Genomic DNA, 17819 nt, shown 5'->3' on the forward strand with positions numbered 1-17819 from the left:
AGTAAGATATTATGGTCAACCCTGTCGAACACTTTACTGAAGTCAAGATATATGACATCAGAGTTCGAACCTGTTCCCAAGCTTTAAGTATATCCTCAATGTGGTGTAAGATCTGTGTTAGACAGTCCCTACGATAGCGAAAGCCATGCTGATTTGTATTTAGTAGTTTGTGGATCTCCAGGAAGCCAGCGATCCTTGATCTTACCATTCTTTCAAACACTTTAATGATGTGGGAGGTGAGTGAGATTGGGCGATAGTTGACTGCGAGGGATCTGTTTCCCTGTTTGAAAACCGGGATGACACACTGTGATAGGAGCTGTTTCGGTATATAACCTGAGTCTAGAGAATTTCTCCAGAGGTTGGTCAGAGGGACTGCAAGCTGGTGTCTACATTCCTTCAGGAGACTAGCGGGGAATCTATCAGGGCCTACAGCAGAATAGTATTTGACCTCATTTATTGCTGATGTGATGTCAGTGGCAGTGAAGGTTATGTCCGACTTTTTATGTTGGGAGTCAACTTCGTTCGCTTCTCTTACGTCAATATCAGTGGGATCACTAAAGACAGAGCAATATTGTTTCTGCAGTATTTCTACCATTTCTTTAGCATCGTGTTGGGGAGTACCGTTATCATCGATCAATGGCCCAATGGGGGAAACAGCGGTTCTATGCTCATTTGCAGAAGAATAGAACCCTTTTGGATTCTGTTTGATTTTTTTGATTACCCACTGTTCTTCCACAGCTCTTTGATTTTCAATGGCGGTTTTCATGTCGGTCTGCAGATAAAGTTTTTCCAACTCTCTCCTTTTCATTGTTGTTCCATGTGGATGTTGTATGCGGGAATATTTTAATTGGTTGATTTCTTTTGAGTCTTTTGATGCACTCGATAAGTGTTTTTTTTTTCTAGATAGCCGGTTTCTGTTTGTGTTAGTGGATTTCGTAGGAGCGTGTTTTGAGCATGCATAAGTGATAATGTTCTCAAAGTGCTGCCATGCAGTCTCAATATGAGTGGAACTGAGAGTGAAGGACCAGTCGATGAAGGACAAATCCTTTCTGATTGCTCCTCAATCCGCTTTGTAGAAGTTTATGTTGTCAAATAAGTGCAGTGGAGTGGGATTGGCTGGTTTGGTTTTGATATGCCGAGAATTAAAATTGCAGAGTATCATGTCATGGTCTAAGAGGAGCGTTTTTATTCAACTGAAATACTGTGAACGGAGCTAGAGTGGTTAGTTAATATTTGATCCAAGAACGTTTTATTCTATCTTGTTTGTTGGAGCACTAGCTGAGCCAGGAAGATTTTATCCATTAGATTAAAGAGTAATTCTGCTGCTGTTTTGTCTGACGTAGAGCATTTGCCTAACTTCAGAGCATTTATGGGCCAGTTTATATGAGGGAGGTTAAAATCAACCATCACTAGTATGTTTCCGGAGTTGTAATTTTGAAGGAACGAATTGATTTTGTTGAAGCCCTCTTCAAAGTACTTTATAGGTGCTTGGGGAGGCCTGTAAAGACCAAGAATGATTATGCCTTTGGCCTTGTTAAATAGTGATATAGATTCACAACAGCTATTGGGAAATATGTCCTTGTCATCAACTGAAAAGGAATCATGGAGAATGATAGCTGTCCTGCCCGTATTTCGTCGGCCTGTGCGATCTGCACGGATGATGGTGAAATCTTTTATTTTCACCTCGGCATCCATATGTGTGCTGTTCAGGGGAATTTCAGTAAGGATAAAGAAAGGGAAGCAATGTGCCGTTTCGGCAAGCTAACTCTCTATGTACAGGATCTTCCATTTTGGGGCAATGAGTGATGGACCCCTTATGGTCAGATGGACCCCAGTTGAGAACTACTGCTCTAGGGGAACCATCCGACTCGCTAGAAATACCAGTTATAATCTTTCCAATCACACTTCCCTACCTTCAAACGTACAATATACTCACTCACAGAAATACCCGACTGCATAAAGAATTCCTAGGGCTAAACAAGAACAACAGCAACATATTTTGCATTCATTGCTGTCATTTCATCTGTAAGATGTCTCGAGGTTAATGTTTATCATTTCACGTTTCCAATATCCCCAACGCGGCAAAACATCAAAGCAGAATTTCTAGTAGCAAAACACAACACACCACAGGCATTGTTGAGCTATATACACAGTAAAGAATTTTTTCCTCTTCATTCTCTTCCCCCTCCTCCTCCTCCTCTTCTTTACTTTCTTCCTCCTTCTGCTCTTCCTCTTCTTCACCTCTTTTACTTCTTCTTCCTCTTTCTCATCATCATCATCTTCTTCTTCTTCTACTTGTTGTTGTTGTTGTTGTTGTTGTTGTTGTTGTTGTTGTTGTTGTTGCTGTTGTTGCTGTTGCTGCTGTTGCTGTTGTTGTTGTTGTTGTTGTTGTTACTAAGACGGCGAGTTAGCAGAATCGTTAGCATGCTGGACGAAATGTTTAGCGATATTTCGCCGTCGCTACATTCTGAGTTCAAATTCCGCCGAGGTCAACTTTGTCTTTTATCCTTTCGGGGTTGATAAATTTAGTACCTGTGATTTAGTACCTGTGAAACACTGGGGTCGATGTAGTTGGCTCAACCTCTCCCCCCAAATTGCTGCCCTTGTGACAAAATTTGAAAACACTATTATTATATTATTATTATTATTATTATTAGTATTATTATTATTATATTATTATTATTATTATTGAGTAAGAGAGCAGTGCATGCCATCAAAGTGACACTGAGGTAAAATATACGGAGCCCAGTAATATACCCATCATGACAACCCGTCTGATAAGGGTACACTAGGCACATGCATCACAACCATATGTGCGCGACATGGTGATCTCATATCAAGATAAACAGCACATGACCTTGCAGGTGAGGCCCAGTTAGAATTTTCTTCAGGTCGAGTAACCCATCCTGCTTAAAAGGTCCCTGAATAAGGGTTGAACGAAACACCCATGTTTCCAGAGGTGAATTATTCAAACCCCAAAGAATCCCTCTCAACACATGGCTATGATGCTCCCCTACTACCACTGCTCGCGATCAGAGATGCACATATCGTCAGCCACTAAGGAACATGCTCAACTGGTTAAGGTCAAACAACTGACAAGCAAATCTGTGGTATTGAGCAGAATATTTGCTGTAGCCCATATTTTATACCAAGACAAACCCAATGTACATGGTAGCACTTCCAATCAGTTAAGATCAGAAGCTAAGAGAGCCACTGCCTGGTACTACATCAGGGCTATTATTATTATTATTATTCTTCTTCTTCTTCTTCTTCTTCTTCTTCTTCTTCTTCTTCTTCTTCTTCTTCTTCTTCTTCTTCTTCTTCTTCTTCTTCTTCTTCTTCTTCTTCTTCTTTTCATTAAAGTGACCTATTAAAGTGACCTATAATCGAAGGTCTTCCACTCATGACAATCCGGTTTTGTATTTCAGACATTACGTATCTACAACTACATTATCTAATGTGTCCGTCATTCTTGCTTTAAGACGATTGGTTTTGTATGAGCTGAGGAAAATTTACCTATTATTTCTAGCATGAAGGATTCCACACTGCCCTTTAAGTATTTGAATAGGGAAAGTGACTTGCAAATAAAAGGCCTACAACAGGACAGTGCCTTGCAGTACCTGGGTACCTGAACGCCTAACTGATAGCATCACTAGTCGTTTGTATTGCTCTAACAAACGGGATATCCATCTCGTGGCCAGCTGGTTGAAAAGAAGGAAAGACTAGAGCGGTAAATGGGAAGGGAGGCAAATGTGAAATGACTAACACTTTGTTGTAGCATTTGCCACCGAACGGTCCTTAATCCGACCGAAAAATCAAATGTGATTACATTCAGATCTTACTGCGGTAGTGGTTGTTGTTATTTTTGTTGTTAATGATGATGATAGTGATGATGATGATGATGAGGATGACGATGGAGACGACGCCAATGATGATGATAGTGAGGATGAGGATGAGGAGGAAAAGGACAGTGGTGGTGTCGATGTCGTCGTCAGTTTCATTATCGTCGTCGTCGTCGTCGTTGTCATCACAGTGCAACTAATAGAAACCTTAAGCAAAAGCAAGAGGCAAAAAAAGGAAACTGAGGCAATATTTTTCTAAGACCTTAGTCTTTCAGCGAGAGAGAGAGAGAGAGAGAGAGAGAGAGAGAGAGAGAGAGCTGGGTAATACAGGGGTGATTAGAAAGGGAAAGAGAGCAAGGAATAGATAAGAGAATGAAGGAGAGAGAGAGAGAGAGAGAGAGAGAGGTGGGGGAGGTAAATAGCTAACTGTCAACGACATCTGCTCACGAACTTTGACATACTTCTTTTGAAGGAAACCTGATCACCTCGTTTCAGGTGACAGAAATGTGTAGTAATCTCTTGAACTGCCACAATAACAACAACAACAACAACAATATCGTAAAAAGTAACAAACAACAATACCAATAACAACGTCAATTTGGATAGCTCGCACTGATGTTTCCCAGCCGTCGTAAGGCAGAGAGAGAGAGAGAGAGCATTACTGATCTGTTCCTTACTACAGTATGAATACTTTCAAATCACATATGACATCTATCACGCACCACATACATACATAGATACACATACATACATACATACATACATACATACATACATACATACATACATACATAGACACACATTCCTCGAGTTAATGTGGGTGGGTCTACGCAGTCACTCAATCTGCTAGAAATAGCAGCTACATTCCTTCAATTCATTCTATAAGAAGCGTTCTAAAAATGGAAGAATCGTAGGAAAACATACTTCTTTAAATATAGATAGATAGATAGATAAATAGATAGATAAATAGATAGATAGATAGATAGACAGACAGACAGATAGAGAGAGAGACAGACAGACAGACAGACATGTAGATAGATAGATAGATAGATAGATAGATAGATAGATAGATAGATAGATAGATAGATAGATAGATAAATAGATAGATAAATAGATAGATAGATAGATAGACAGACAGACAGACAGACAGACAGACAGACAGACAGATAGATAGATAGATAGATTTAAAGATGGATTGGATTTGGTACGAAAATGTTTGGCCATAGTTATGCTCGATTAAAACTGATCTGACGCGAAACATCAACAACACATTGTTCCGTAATATATGTAGAGCTCTTGGCTCTAAGATCGTCCAGAGCAGCCAGTATGACGAGCAACGAGCTTTCTCAAACGGTTTGTAGAACGATGTACAGAATATGTTGCGATATTTGATTGCGTCCCTTCACATTCACATAAACACCACTCAAGTATTTGAATTGACCTAATCCTTCCTACTCTCTACTACGATGGGTGATCTTGGGCGTAAATTCGAATTCCTTATGCACCAGAATAAATACACGAGCGAACATTTAGTCCGTTTATTCATTGTTTGGCTACCAGTGAATAACCAATTCCATCCATTAATTCCTATTTCTTATTCAGACCATCTCTTAGCCTTCCCCACCTTTTTTTCGTTTTGTAATATTTTTACGGCATTCTACTTTTTCTATTAAATAGTTCTTCAGGAGATAATCCAACGAAGGAGTCTCTTTCGTTTTGACACAACTTGCTTGAAATAATATCTAGATTTTCCTCAAATTTCCTTCTAAGAAGAAAAACAAGACGAAAAATAAAAACGGACACACTAGAACATTATATCATGTATCATTATATCACGTACATTGTTTCTGAAAAATTGAGATGTAATGGTCGATTATGGAACGTCTTTGCTCAAATGTCAGATCAATTAGGATTGATTTGCAGCACAACTATAACCACGGTAACACATTGCACGTTGCATCAACTCTCTCCCGTTATCTTCTAAAAATCTACAAACCTTGTGCTTAGTTAAAATAATTGAATGTTGTCGTAGCATGTGTCTTCCAGCAGTGGAATTCTGGTCATTAAAATGTATGAATGACACATCTGATTGTAACGGTAATTTCAATTCGATCATAAATCTTTATCATTTATATCAATGAGTTGAACCATACTGATGAGTTATAAAAAGAACGAAACTAGCTGGTCCAGTATTCAACCATGCTGCAGAAAAGTTTGCAGTTTAACCACAGGACATAAGTTCACAGTAAAATGACGTATATGTGGCAATAGCTAAGTGACATTTATTCAGAATCTACTCTATTCTAGTACTGTAATAATTATAACAATCAGATGATCCTTTTTTTTTGTAGATCGACCCGTGTATGTGTGTGTGGCCTCTGTATATGTATGTGCTTATGTGTGTGTGTGTTTGTGTGTGTGTGGCTTCTGCGTGTGTATGTGTGTGAGAGTGTGGAATGTGTTTATTATACATTTGTCTCTCTCTCTCTCTCCCCCACTCTTTATCTGTGAGAGAGACAGACGGATAGACAGAGGCTGGACGTGTTAGTTTACAAGTATAACTTGAAACACCAATGATTTCATGTTGCAAATAAAAACCTACGTGAGCACACGCGCACGCACCCGTACAGAAATACACGAAAACATGCGCGCACGCTCACAGACTAACACGCACACGCGCGCAAATTTTGTACACTTACGTTTGTGTATATATTTGTGTATAAATTTAATTTGATCGACTAAAACTAGCGACAGCAAATATTATTTCACGGCATACTAATGACCATGTTCATCAGGTCTCTCTCTCTTTCTAAACACACACGCGCGGGCGCGCGCACACACACATATATATAGATATATATAATAGTGTACGTATTTATACGCAAAAGAGGTGACCTTTAACAGAACACCTTACATGCTAGAGAGGGCAGTTAAAGACCAAACCATGAATAAGAGTAATTTTAAAAGGGAATGAAAAATATAGTATATATCACAACATTATATATGTAGATAGATAGATAGATAGATAGATAGATAGATAGATAGATAGATAGATAGATAGATAGATAGAGATAGATAGATAGACAGGTGCAGGCGTGGTTGTGTGGTAAGAAGCTTGCTTCCCAACCACATGGTTCCAGGTTCAGTCCTACTGTGTGGCATCTTGGTTGGGCGGGTGATCAAAGCCTTGTGAGTGGATCTGGTAGACGGAAACTGAAAGAAACCCGTCGTCTTGCTTTTACCGAAACCCATGTGAGTAAGGGAAAAGAGGTTCGGAATAAAATTTATTTTTCAAACGAGACTAAAATCAACTTTTTGGGGTCAGATGGTATTAAACGACCAGGTGAAGATAGTATAGACAAATGCACCGTACCTACCGCGGCGGAAGTGTTTTGCTTTGGGGATGCATGAGTGCAGCTGGTATGGGAGGAGTCACTTTTATTGAGAGAACAGTGGGTTCAAGGCTTTATTGTGACATATTTCAGAAAACAATGTTGAAAAGCATCAAGGAACTAGGAAGACATTCCATGTTCCAACATGATAATGACCTTAAACACATATCAAAGATAGCGACTAAGTTTATATCTGATAAAAAGGTAAAGGTATTGCCTTGGCCTACCATATCAGCTGATTTTAACCCAATAGAATATATGTGGGGTGTTTTGAAAAGTAAGGTTGAGGAGAAAAAAACCCCACAATGTAACTCAGTTGAAAGACATCATTCAGGATGAATGGAGGTCGATCTCATCGGTTATATGTGGAAAGTTAGTCGACCCTATGTCCAGAAGACTTAATACAGTCATTGAAAGCAAGGGCGGTTACACCAAATATTGAATATAGCAAATAATCCTTTAGGGTGTACATATTTTTCTATCTTATGAAAATTACTATTTCGTCACATCTTTGAATATGTTTATTGTTTTGTGTTCTGATTTGTATAATGTTCACATGAATAATATATTTTATTCAGTATAAAGTTCGTTTGATTTCCTTCAGTATTATCAGAGTAATGGCAATTTTACTGAAATTTTCTAGGGGTGTACATACTTCTGTGAGATACCGTATGTGTGTGTGTGTCTGTGTGACGTGAAACGACTATGCAGAATCCGCCCCTTTTAAAAAGAATTACGTGAAGTGAAAGTAGTATTTAGTATACTGGAATATCACCTATAAATATCAATATAAAAGAGGAAAAAAACCGACAAACACATTGATGAAGACGACATAATGTGCTGCTGGAATCTGTATATCTGGAAAAGAAAGTCAATGATGGCTATGGCTATAAATTATGATAGATAAGGACTACAGACGAAAAGAAGAAACAACTATTATAAATAGGTAGCAAGAGGGCTGCCACAGGATTGTTATTGTTTAGCACTAAACTAGTTCTGATCAAACAGACCTTTGATCAAAGACATTAAACCAGTCTTTTTCTGTTGTTTCTTTTAATCTTTTTCATAAATCGTGTGCTTCGTATTGTATAATTCAATATGTATTTCTAAGATTTAAGACGATAGAGAAAAATTGAAAAAGGACTTAGCTGTTACATCTAGTTGCTCCATTTACTCTGCAAAGATCCTTCATTTGCTCATGTCTGATTTGTTTGATCAATATAGAAAGAGAAATATTTAACAGCAAGTTCACCGATTGTCATTAAACATGGGTAGGCGTTCTCATATTGAAGTACTTAATCTGCCGACTGTATGTTTCGACGAGGGAGCGCCTATGTGCGGGGTCACTCAGCTTATTAAAAATCACAGCTAGATCTTCAAAATTACGCGACCTTAAAACAGAAATGTCAGATTTGATAATGTGATCCTAGATGCAGTCTAGAAGAAGGGCGATGTGGTCGCAGTTGAAGCGTCTTTGATGTTAAGTGTGAATGATAAGGGCCATACAAGAGGTAAGCAACAATATTAATGATCTACAACATGCAACTGACAAACAAATCGTAGTGAATTGACCGAGTTGTGAGAGTGTAACACGAAATGCTTAGTGATGTGTGCTCCGGCTCTCTGCATGTCTGAGTTCAAATCAAGCCTGGAACCAGGATGGTGACTGGCAGATCGTTATAGCGTACAACTAAATACCGATTCGTCACTCTCCGAGTCCTTGAGTGATACATTAATCCGTTGTCTGGCTTAATTCCAAACAACTGGTCGTTGTTTGATTTTAGCCGAGTTGATTCTATTGCAAACATACAGGCCCGAAGTCTGGTTTGAGGATACATTCCTCTTTTCCTCCCATCAATCTCAGAGGCTCTGGAAAAATTGAAGGTGATGGGCGCTGCCCTTATCTCTCTGATGAGTCTGCGAGGTGGCCTCTATGTGACCGAACGATCTTCTAGAAATATCAGTCAAATTTCAAATTCCATGCTAATGTCTTACAAAAGGAGTGACATATAAGAACATGTAGTTCTAGGCATGCAATACTCATGAAAATGTTGGCATGGTCATGATTGTACTTTTGGGCATAGGTCTGCACAGTCAGATCTACCCCGGGGTTAAGCAGCAACAACGACCAAATACCAATAACAACAGCAACAATAATAGCAGAACAGACAATATGCGAATTGAATACCATCACTGTTAACGAGAGGGGCAAAAAACCTTACCAATGAAAACTAAGCTCCCTTGATAAAATTAAGAGATGAATAAATAAATATATAACAAGAACCTTTATTTATCTAATCCGCCCTTCCCTGAATTACCGCTACTAAATCTAACAGGTTTATTTCCATAGCTTTGTAAAATTGTCAATGAAATTTTATGGTTTCTTGCTCAACAAATATCCATTAAAAGCTTGTGTGTATGACTCTTTGTGTATGTGTATGAGACTGTGCGTTTATGTGTTTTTATGTGCTTTCTAAACACAGTCTTCAAAATGATACCATTTTAACTTACAGAATTACTTCGCTCACTATGAAGTCTATTATTATTAGTATAACCACCCATTGCCCGTATTTCTTCTTTGTAATGTCCCTCGTACGCTACTCTTGCGGCAAATAAAGAAAACATTTTTTCGGTAGTCTTATTTTTATTGCGTGCTTTGATTGCACAACCAAGCGCAACATTGTTGGCTTTGGGTACGGGTAGCGTTGTTTTGGTTTTGTTTTTCTATTGTGTTGAAAGTGCTCCACATAATATATGGCTGGTGTTAGTAGTGCTATATACAGTATCTTATATATGAGTGTACCACGTCCTGAAGTTTTGGTTATATGTTTTTCTGCATCATTTTTTTTTATCACTCACAAGGGTCCAATTCACAATTGTTTATTTTCAATTCTGCTGTCAGTTTTTATACTTGGATAATTTATCAAAAGAGATATATCATTGCCTGTTACTACCCATATGTCTTCTGATAGAACTCGTACATTGTTATCGATACTACTGAATAAGTAGGCGAACTAGCAGAATTGTTAGCACGCCGGACAAAATGCTTCGCAGCATTTCGTCCGTCTTTACGTTCTGAATTCAAATTCCGTCGAGGCCGAATTTGCAGTTCATCTTTTCGGAGACGATAAAATAAGTACCAGTCATGCACTGAGATCGATGTAATCGACTAGCCCTCTCCCCCAAATTTCAGGCCTTGTGCCAATAGTGGAAAGGATGTTACGGAGTATGATGGGGTAGTAGAATGATAAAATGTCAAACAAAACGTCTTCATCGTCAAATTTCAAATATTGCTGTGGTCGGCTTTGATATTATTTTTCCAAGTTCGATAAACCTATGCGTACGCGCGCGCGTGTGTGTGGTGAATTAGTTTCCTAGACTCTGGAGGATTATTAAAATCAGTAGAATTCTGGACAAAATATCTTATAATGTTTATAAATATCTTTTTATACCTTTTTATGCTATGAGATAGAAACCCGAGATAGGGATCGACTTTGAGTTTCTTCCTTTAGATGTTGATAAAATAACTATCAGTCAAGTATTTGTTCGCTATAATCTACTTTACCAGATTCTAAAATACGTAACTTATGTTCAAAATCTGCATTATCAATCCCATTAAGAACCCGTTTGAAAAAATTTTGAAACGCATCTGGATTTGATGTAGGCAGTAGATGTATGTAGGGCCTAGGAGAGAGGGGCAGACAGTACATTAAATTTGGGCCCTTGAATTCTTTGTGATATTAGAAAATGCTTGAATATATTGAAGCATTCAGAGAAGCGAATGAGACATGAAGAATAAATAAATAAATAGATAAATAAATAATGAAAACTTGGCATCCATTATAAAATTTCTTTTCAGATGTCAAGGTTATATTTTTGTTGCTTTTCTTACAGTAGAGTCTCTAGGCATTATACTACAAATAGCAGTGAATCTCAAATCACACCCTATTGTATTTAAAAGGGAAGGACGTGTTAGGTAATATAGTCCTAGGTACAATGTGGTTCGAGTAGAGACCTTCTCAGGTCATAATTTATCATATTCAAAAGAAAAAATAAGTCGTTGAAGAGTACTTTTAGATACACTTATAACTGGATAAAATTAGTGGAAAACTCGGAGTGTCCTCAGCTCGAATGCCTTTGATTTTAGGCCTAAAAGAGAATTACGCCCTGCTAGAGTAACAGGCCTTATCAAATATGTTTCAATTAGAATAGATTAAAGGCTGGACGTCAGGGATGTTTTGCATATGTTGATAGTCTTTCAGAGACATTAATACCCACAAAGTATGAACTGAGGGTTCATACAATACTAATGTTTAAAACTATTATCACATTAGTTGTTGTGTTGTTTAGTATCAGGTCAATCCTGAACGAGGAAATCCGTCTCTAGCTGTGAGCCCCGATTTTTGTAGATTTCGTTCGCCAGTATACCTTTTCTTAGATGATGATGGTAAGGTGTAATTTGTGCAAAATTTAGCTAATATTTCTAAATAGGTTGAGAGACAGAGAAGCGGCTCGCTAGTTATCCGAATTTATAGGCTAAAGGAAACTCTCCACATCGATGAAACCAATTTGAAAGTAGAAACTGAAGAGTCGATATTGTTGTTTGTTGTCATTATTTTCGTCGCCGCCGCTGTCGCTGCGGCTGCTGTTGTTGTTATTTTGTTCCTGGTTTGATTGAGCAAATCTGAGGAGAAAAGGGATTCAAGCCATCATCACACCGAATATTATCTTTAGATACAGTGTACCTAGTATGAATATGGTTTGGAGACTATTTTACTGTTAATTCTAGTTGACCGAGTAACCAAGTACAGGCTCCCGATCATTAGACTGCGGCCTTCCTGGGACACTGCCTTCAAAAAAATTTTTAGTCGAATGAATCGACCCCAGTACTTCTTATTTACTTGGTACTTATTTGATTGATCACTATTGCCGAACTGCTACGGGGACATAAACACACTAACACATACATACAGCCATGCATATATGTAGGAGTGTGTGCGTGTGTGTGTGTGTGTGTGTGTGTTCTGTTATTTGCACGTTGTCGAGGTTGTTTCGAAATGTTCTTCGATGCTATTGATATTTTCGGTTTTCATGACTGTCTTTCAGTGTTTTTCGGAATCAAAACATCTCCACTGAGGTTTTTGTACCAGAACTCCTCTCATTTTTCTTTTTCTATTTCTTTTTTTTTTTCTCAGTTTCTTATGGCGAATGTAATAAGCGGTAGCTTTGTTCCTCAGTATGCTTTCTCCAGAACTGGAGATCTTCAGTTATCTTCCCTACATGCTAGGCTGAATATTGTATAAATGTACGATTTTAACGCAGTCATAAAAACATTTCTTTGGTACGCTCTTTGAGGTGTAACCTTTTGTAAGTTCGAAGTATAAGGTGTTTTGGGAGTACTGTAACGTCTGAATCTATGTATAACAGTTAATGCTTCTGTTGTGTGGACGCCCTCAGATGATGAAGTAGGCTAGCCCAATACGTAGATATAGAGAGAGAGGTCTAGACACCGAGAGTTGAGGTCATCGGAACGTGCAATATAACAGTTGCGACGAGGATTGCGTAGAACACATAGCTACTGTGTAGTATTGCGATATAACAGTGACTGATGCATTTTGTTATTGCATGTACACGGTTGTTTGTTACAGTCATCCGATTTGATATTCAGGTGGTTGTAGTTTTATTTGATGAAATTTTTTCAAGACGACTTATTTCTTCATAGGTTGGTGTGTAGAGCACAGCATCATGACACCCTTAAGCTTTTACTTTTAGTTTAGGTTACTGTTGTGAAAGACATGATGTCAGAGGAACATTAAGGCAGTGTCTTTGAGGGAACAGAAGATGCTCAATCAAAATAGATGAAAGATTAAATTTCATCTAATTCACAACTGGTAGTAAATTGATGAGGCCGTCTTGCTGCACCGAGTCGATATTGGCTAAGAGTTTTCATTTTGGCATTTAAAAAACGTGAGCAAATTCATGGAGGGCTGTTTGTTAATTGCAATCAGTTAAAGCTGAAACAATCTTGTTGTCGATATACTGCAGCTTACAGACAGTAGGAGCAGACGTATGTCTTTTCGGTTTAAGTCGTCGTAGATTGAAAATCCTACTATTCAATACACATTAGTAACTTCAAGTTCGAATTCATGCAGGGTGGTGCGATAAAACTGTCTAAGCCACTATTGATGTCGAATCCAAAACAAAAGTTCAGCGTGATACCACCCTGGACCTTTCATACCATTATGAAGTAATCTAACCATTTGCCTGAAACAAACGAGGTGTTTAAATTCTTTAAATATTTACCCTGAGATGCGTTTCGGCAATGTTGGAAATGCTTTAATGGATAGCAGATGGGGGGAGGGGAAGAGGTTTCTGAAGTTGTTTTGTTATCTCTGATGACGGGAATCACCCGGAAATTTGTTCTTATAGTATTATGTGTGTGTGGTGAGAGTGTTTCTGCATGTTTACACACACGCACACACAATTCTTACATTGATTCTTACGTTGATTTCGACATATCAGCATCTAACAAATAGGTTTCTGCGCGGCTTTCGTTCACCCAGATTCACTCAAAAAGTTTGATGCACAGGATAGGAAAAATGCACTTGTCTAAGAAACCACACAGTGTGATGGAAACCGTTGCCGCAGGATTGCAAGGCAAGCACTTCTACTGGAGTTACAGAAATGTTATGTGTATCACTAATGAGTAATCACTGTATACGTGCATAGAAACATTTAAAATACTATGTACACATGTTTTACATTAATTTATATACAGTATGCATGGCTGTGAGTGCGCGCGTGTATCTGTGGGTGGGTGTAGTATAGTTTAGCCCGAAAGATGTGCCCCGAAACGTTTTCTATATTTACTACGATCAGAAAGGTGGTGAGTTAGTAGAATTGTAAACACATTGGACTAAATGCTTAGTGGCATTTCCTTCGTCGGTTTTGCTTTTCATCCCTTCACGGCCAATGAAATAAATACCAATAAAGCACTGAGGTTGAGGTAATCGACTCCCCCACCACCACCACCACCACTACCACCAAAACATAAACTGCGATCCGGTGCCAAAATTTGAAATCATTATTACTACACCTACAAAGACAGCAAGCTGGCAGAATCGTAAGTACGCCGGACAAAATGCTTCGCGGCATTTTTTACGTCTTCACGTTAAAATTCTACCGAGGTCGACTTAACCTTTCATCCCTCGAGGGTCGATAAAATAGGTACCAGTTATGTGCTGAGATTGATATAATCGACTTGTCCCCTTTTCCAAAATTTCAGGCCTTGTGCCTACACTGGAAGCGATTATTTCTCCAAATATATATCATTTTATTCTTTTACTTGTTTCAGCCATTTGAATGTAGCCATGCTGGGGCACCACCTTAAAGGCTTTTAGTCGAAAAAATCGACCCCAGGGTTTATTCTTTATAAGCCTAGTACTTCTTCTATCGGTATTTTTGCCAGCCGCTAAGTTACGGGTACGTAAACACACCAGCATCGGTTGTCAAGCGATGGCGAGGATACAAACACACACACATAAATAAATAAATATAAATATCGGGCTTCCTTCAGTTTCTGTCAACCAAATCCACTCACAAGGCTTTGGTCGGTTTCAGGCTATTGTAGAAGATACCTAAGGTGCCACGCAATGGCACTGAACCCGGAACCATGTGGTTAGGAAGCAAGGTTCTTACCACACAGCCACGCTTTTATATGTATGTATGTATGTATGTATGTATGTATGTATGTATGTATGTATGTATGTATGTATGCATGTATGAATGTGTGAATATGTGTGAATATGTGTGTGTGTGTGTATGAATGTCGCACCGCGCATGTATCGGAGGTGGGGTGTATCTGTCTACATGCGTTAGAGGCGGTGGAAAAGGTTAGATAAAATTCTAAACACCTTGGGCTCATGATAATGCGGATATACATGTGTGTCATTTTATGTGAGGTGTCTGTATGGCGGGTGGGTGTGTACACTCGTGCGTGTAGTTGTCGGTGAAAGCAAGAGTAATTTCATCGGCCTCGTGTTGTGAATTCGATCATCATTCTGGTCGACTTAGATATTTCGCCGTTTGAGGTCGGCTTTCTACATCAGCGTTGAAGCTGCAGCTGTGATTCTTCAGAATTTGAGAACATTGGAATCTGCTTTTCAAAAGGCAGAACGAGAACCAGAACAATCAGTAGATAGATACACATATAGAGAGAAAGGAAGAGTGAGGGAGGGAGAGACAGAGAGAAAGCGAGAGTATTTGATAAAGTGAAAGTAAAAGGAAAAGCAGAGAAGGAAATAGAGAAGGGAGAAGATAGAGAATGAATGTGGTATAGTTTAACATTTAAGGGAAACTTTTGTACTCAGTACACTTTGCCCCCACCGCACCCACATTCATATGTACACACTCCCACCTCCAGACGCACTTACTCCCTCACTCGTGAAAGTAACATCTACCAAACATAACACGGTGATAACAACCACCACCACCACCACTGTCAGCACATCTACTTCCACATCATCATCATCATCATCATTGTCTTCGTTGTTATCTATTTTGAGGTGTCATTGAAATAACTGAATATCTGAATATCTGAAGAGGCAAGTAGGGTACACTTGAGACACAAGGGAGCTTCCATGTAATCGCTCAACCTGCTAGAAATAGCAGTCAAATAACTCTCACATCACACACTGCAGTCTTACGAATAGGAAAGTCACATTTGATCACGCATAATCGCCATGTAGCCAACAGTTCATTCGAAATAATATTTATCGTATGCTACGATAAATTTTTCAATGATATATCTATGTGGAGTATTTACTATGTTATGAACAGAATACGTAGAAACTACATCGTATTCTTATAATATAAAGCACATGTATGTTTATCTACATGGTAAGACATAAATATGTTATAAATGTAAGATGATATCCACAGATGTTATCTGGTTGATATAAATTTCCTTGTTAGGTAGATTTCTATAAATGTTATCTGCATGCCAAATATGCCGGACTAAATGTATTGCGGTATTCAGTGACTTGTCTTTATATCTTTAGGTCAGATCCAGGTGCAAGGTCGAATTTTGTATTTCATCTTTAAAAAGGTTGCTGAAGTAAGGGAACTCGAAGTCAAGGATCGTGATTCATCAAATGAATAATTATTCTTCCACTCGAAATCCGTAGCCTTGTGTTTAAAATACTAAAACAGTAATTAATAATAATAATAATATTGCATAAATATTAATTTAAAATTTTGGCACAAGGCTAGAAATTTGGGAAGAAGGGGTAAGTTTTCTATATCGACCCCAGTGCTTAGAATGAAAAACAAAATCGTTCTCGGCGGAATTTGAACTCAGAACATGAAGACGGACGAAATACCGCAAAGCATTTTGCCCGGCATGCTAACGATTCTTTTCCACTCTAGGCATAAGGCCTGAAATTTTGGGGGCAGGGGGGCCAGTCGATTAGATCGACCCCAGTACACAACTTGTCGACCCCGAAAGGATGAAAGGCAAAGCCGACCTCGACGGAATTTGAACTCAGAACGTAAAGACAGACGAAATACCGCAAAGCATTTCGCCCGGTGTGCTAACGTTTCTGCCAGCTCGCCGGTTTGATTTCCCATAAACATTAATCGAATAATTAGTCAATTCTCATTTCTCATTTCCATTTTTTTTTCTCTTTACAGAAGCTGAGAGCCTCAAACCATGCCACTATACAAAGTATCGTTCACGCTATCGGAATATACCCGCACGTACCAGCGCCGTGTTGTGTCCCGGATTCTGTGTCATCTATCACATTGCTATATCTTGACGAAGATCAAAATGTGATCTTGAAGAACTATCCTGGCATGACCGTCTTGTCATGTGCCTGCCGATAGCCGGCATCTTTGAAAATAACTTCCCTTCACTACAAGCGGCACTTGCTGATTAATCTTTGTTATTTTGAAGTTCTGAAGTACAAATCCAGAAGAGAACGAACTTACGAACTTAGAGAGCGACGAATGAACGTTCGCCTGCCGTTATCATGTAAATTGTACCCATTCTGTACACACTCAGATATATATGCATAGGCATATAATATATACACACACACACGCACACACACACATACATACCATATATATATATGTATGTGCGTGCGTGTGTGTGAGTGTGGATGAATCTCTCTCTCTTTTTCTCACTATCTCCACAGACACACACACACACACACACATATATATATATGGATGAATATGAATGTATATATGTGTGTATGCAAATAAGTATACCCATACACACATAAGGATAAATCTACAGATGTATATGTGTACGTGTATTATATATATATATATATATATATATATATATATATATATATACATATATAATACACCTGCACACACGTACATAAATACATACATACACACAAACGTATGCACTCATGATAATACATATGTATGCATGAGTGTGTATATATATATATATATATACACATGTATATGTATATTTTTACATACACACATGCATATATATGCATTTTTTCTAATATATATATATATATGTATGTATGTATGTATATGTATAGTTTTACATACACACATG

The 17819-nt window shown here is 38.4% G+C and overlaps 1 protein-coding gene across 1 annotated transcript in view; it reads left to right on the forward strand.

Moving 5' to 3' along the window:
• Window positions 1-17412, forward strand: part of LOC115210987 (growth/differentiation factor 10) — a 158410-nt gene extending 140998 nt beyond the window's left edge. The window contains exon 3 of the mRNA XM_029779820.2: window positions 16925-17412. Coding sequence (XP_029635680.1) covers window positions 16925-17116 — 192 coding nt within the window. The 3' untranslated portion in view covers window positions 17117-17412. The remainder of the gene's footprint in view (window positions 1-16924) is intronic.
• Window positions 17413-17819: the final 407 nt, after the last annotated feature.

Source organism: Octopus sinensis, linkage group LG4 (assembly GCF_006345805.1).
Source record: "Octopus sinensis linkage group LG4, ASM634580v1, whole genome shotgun sequence".
Classification (NCBI taxonomy): Eukaryota; Metazoa; Mollusca; class Cephalopoda; order Octopoda; family Octopodidae; genus Octopus; species Octopus sinensis.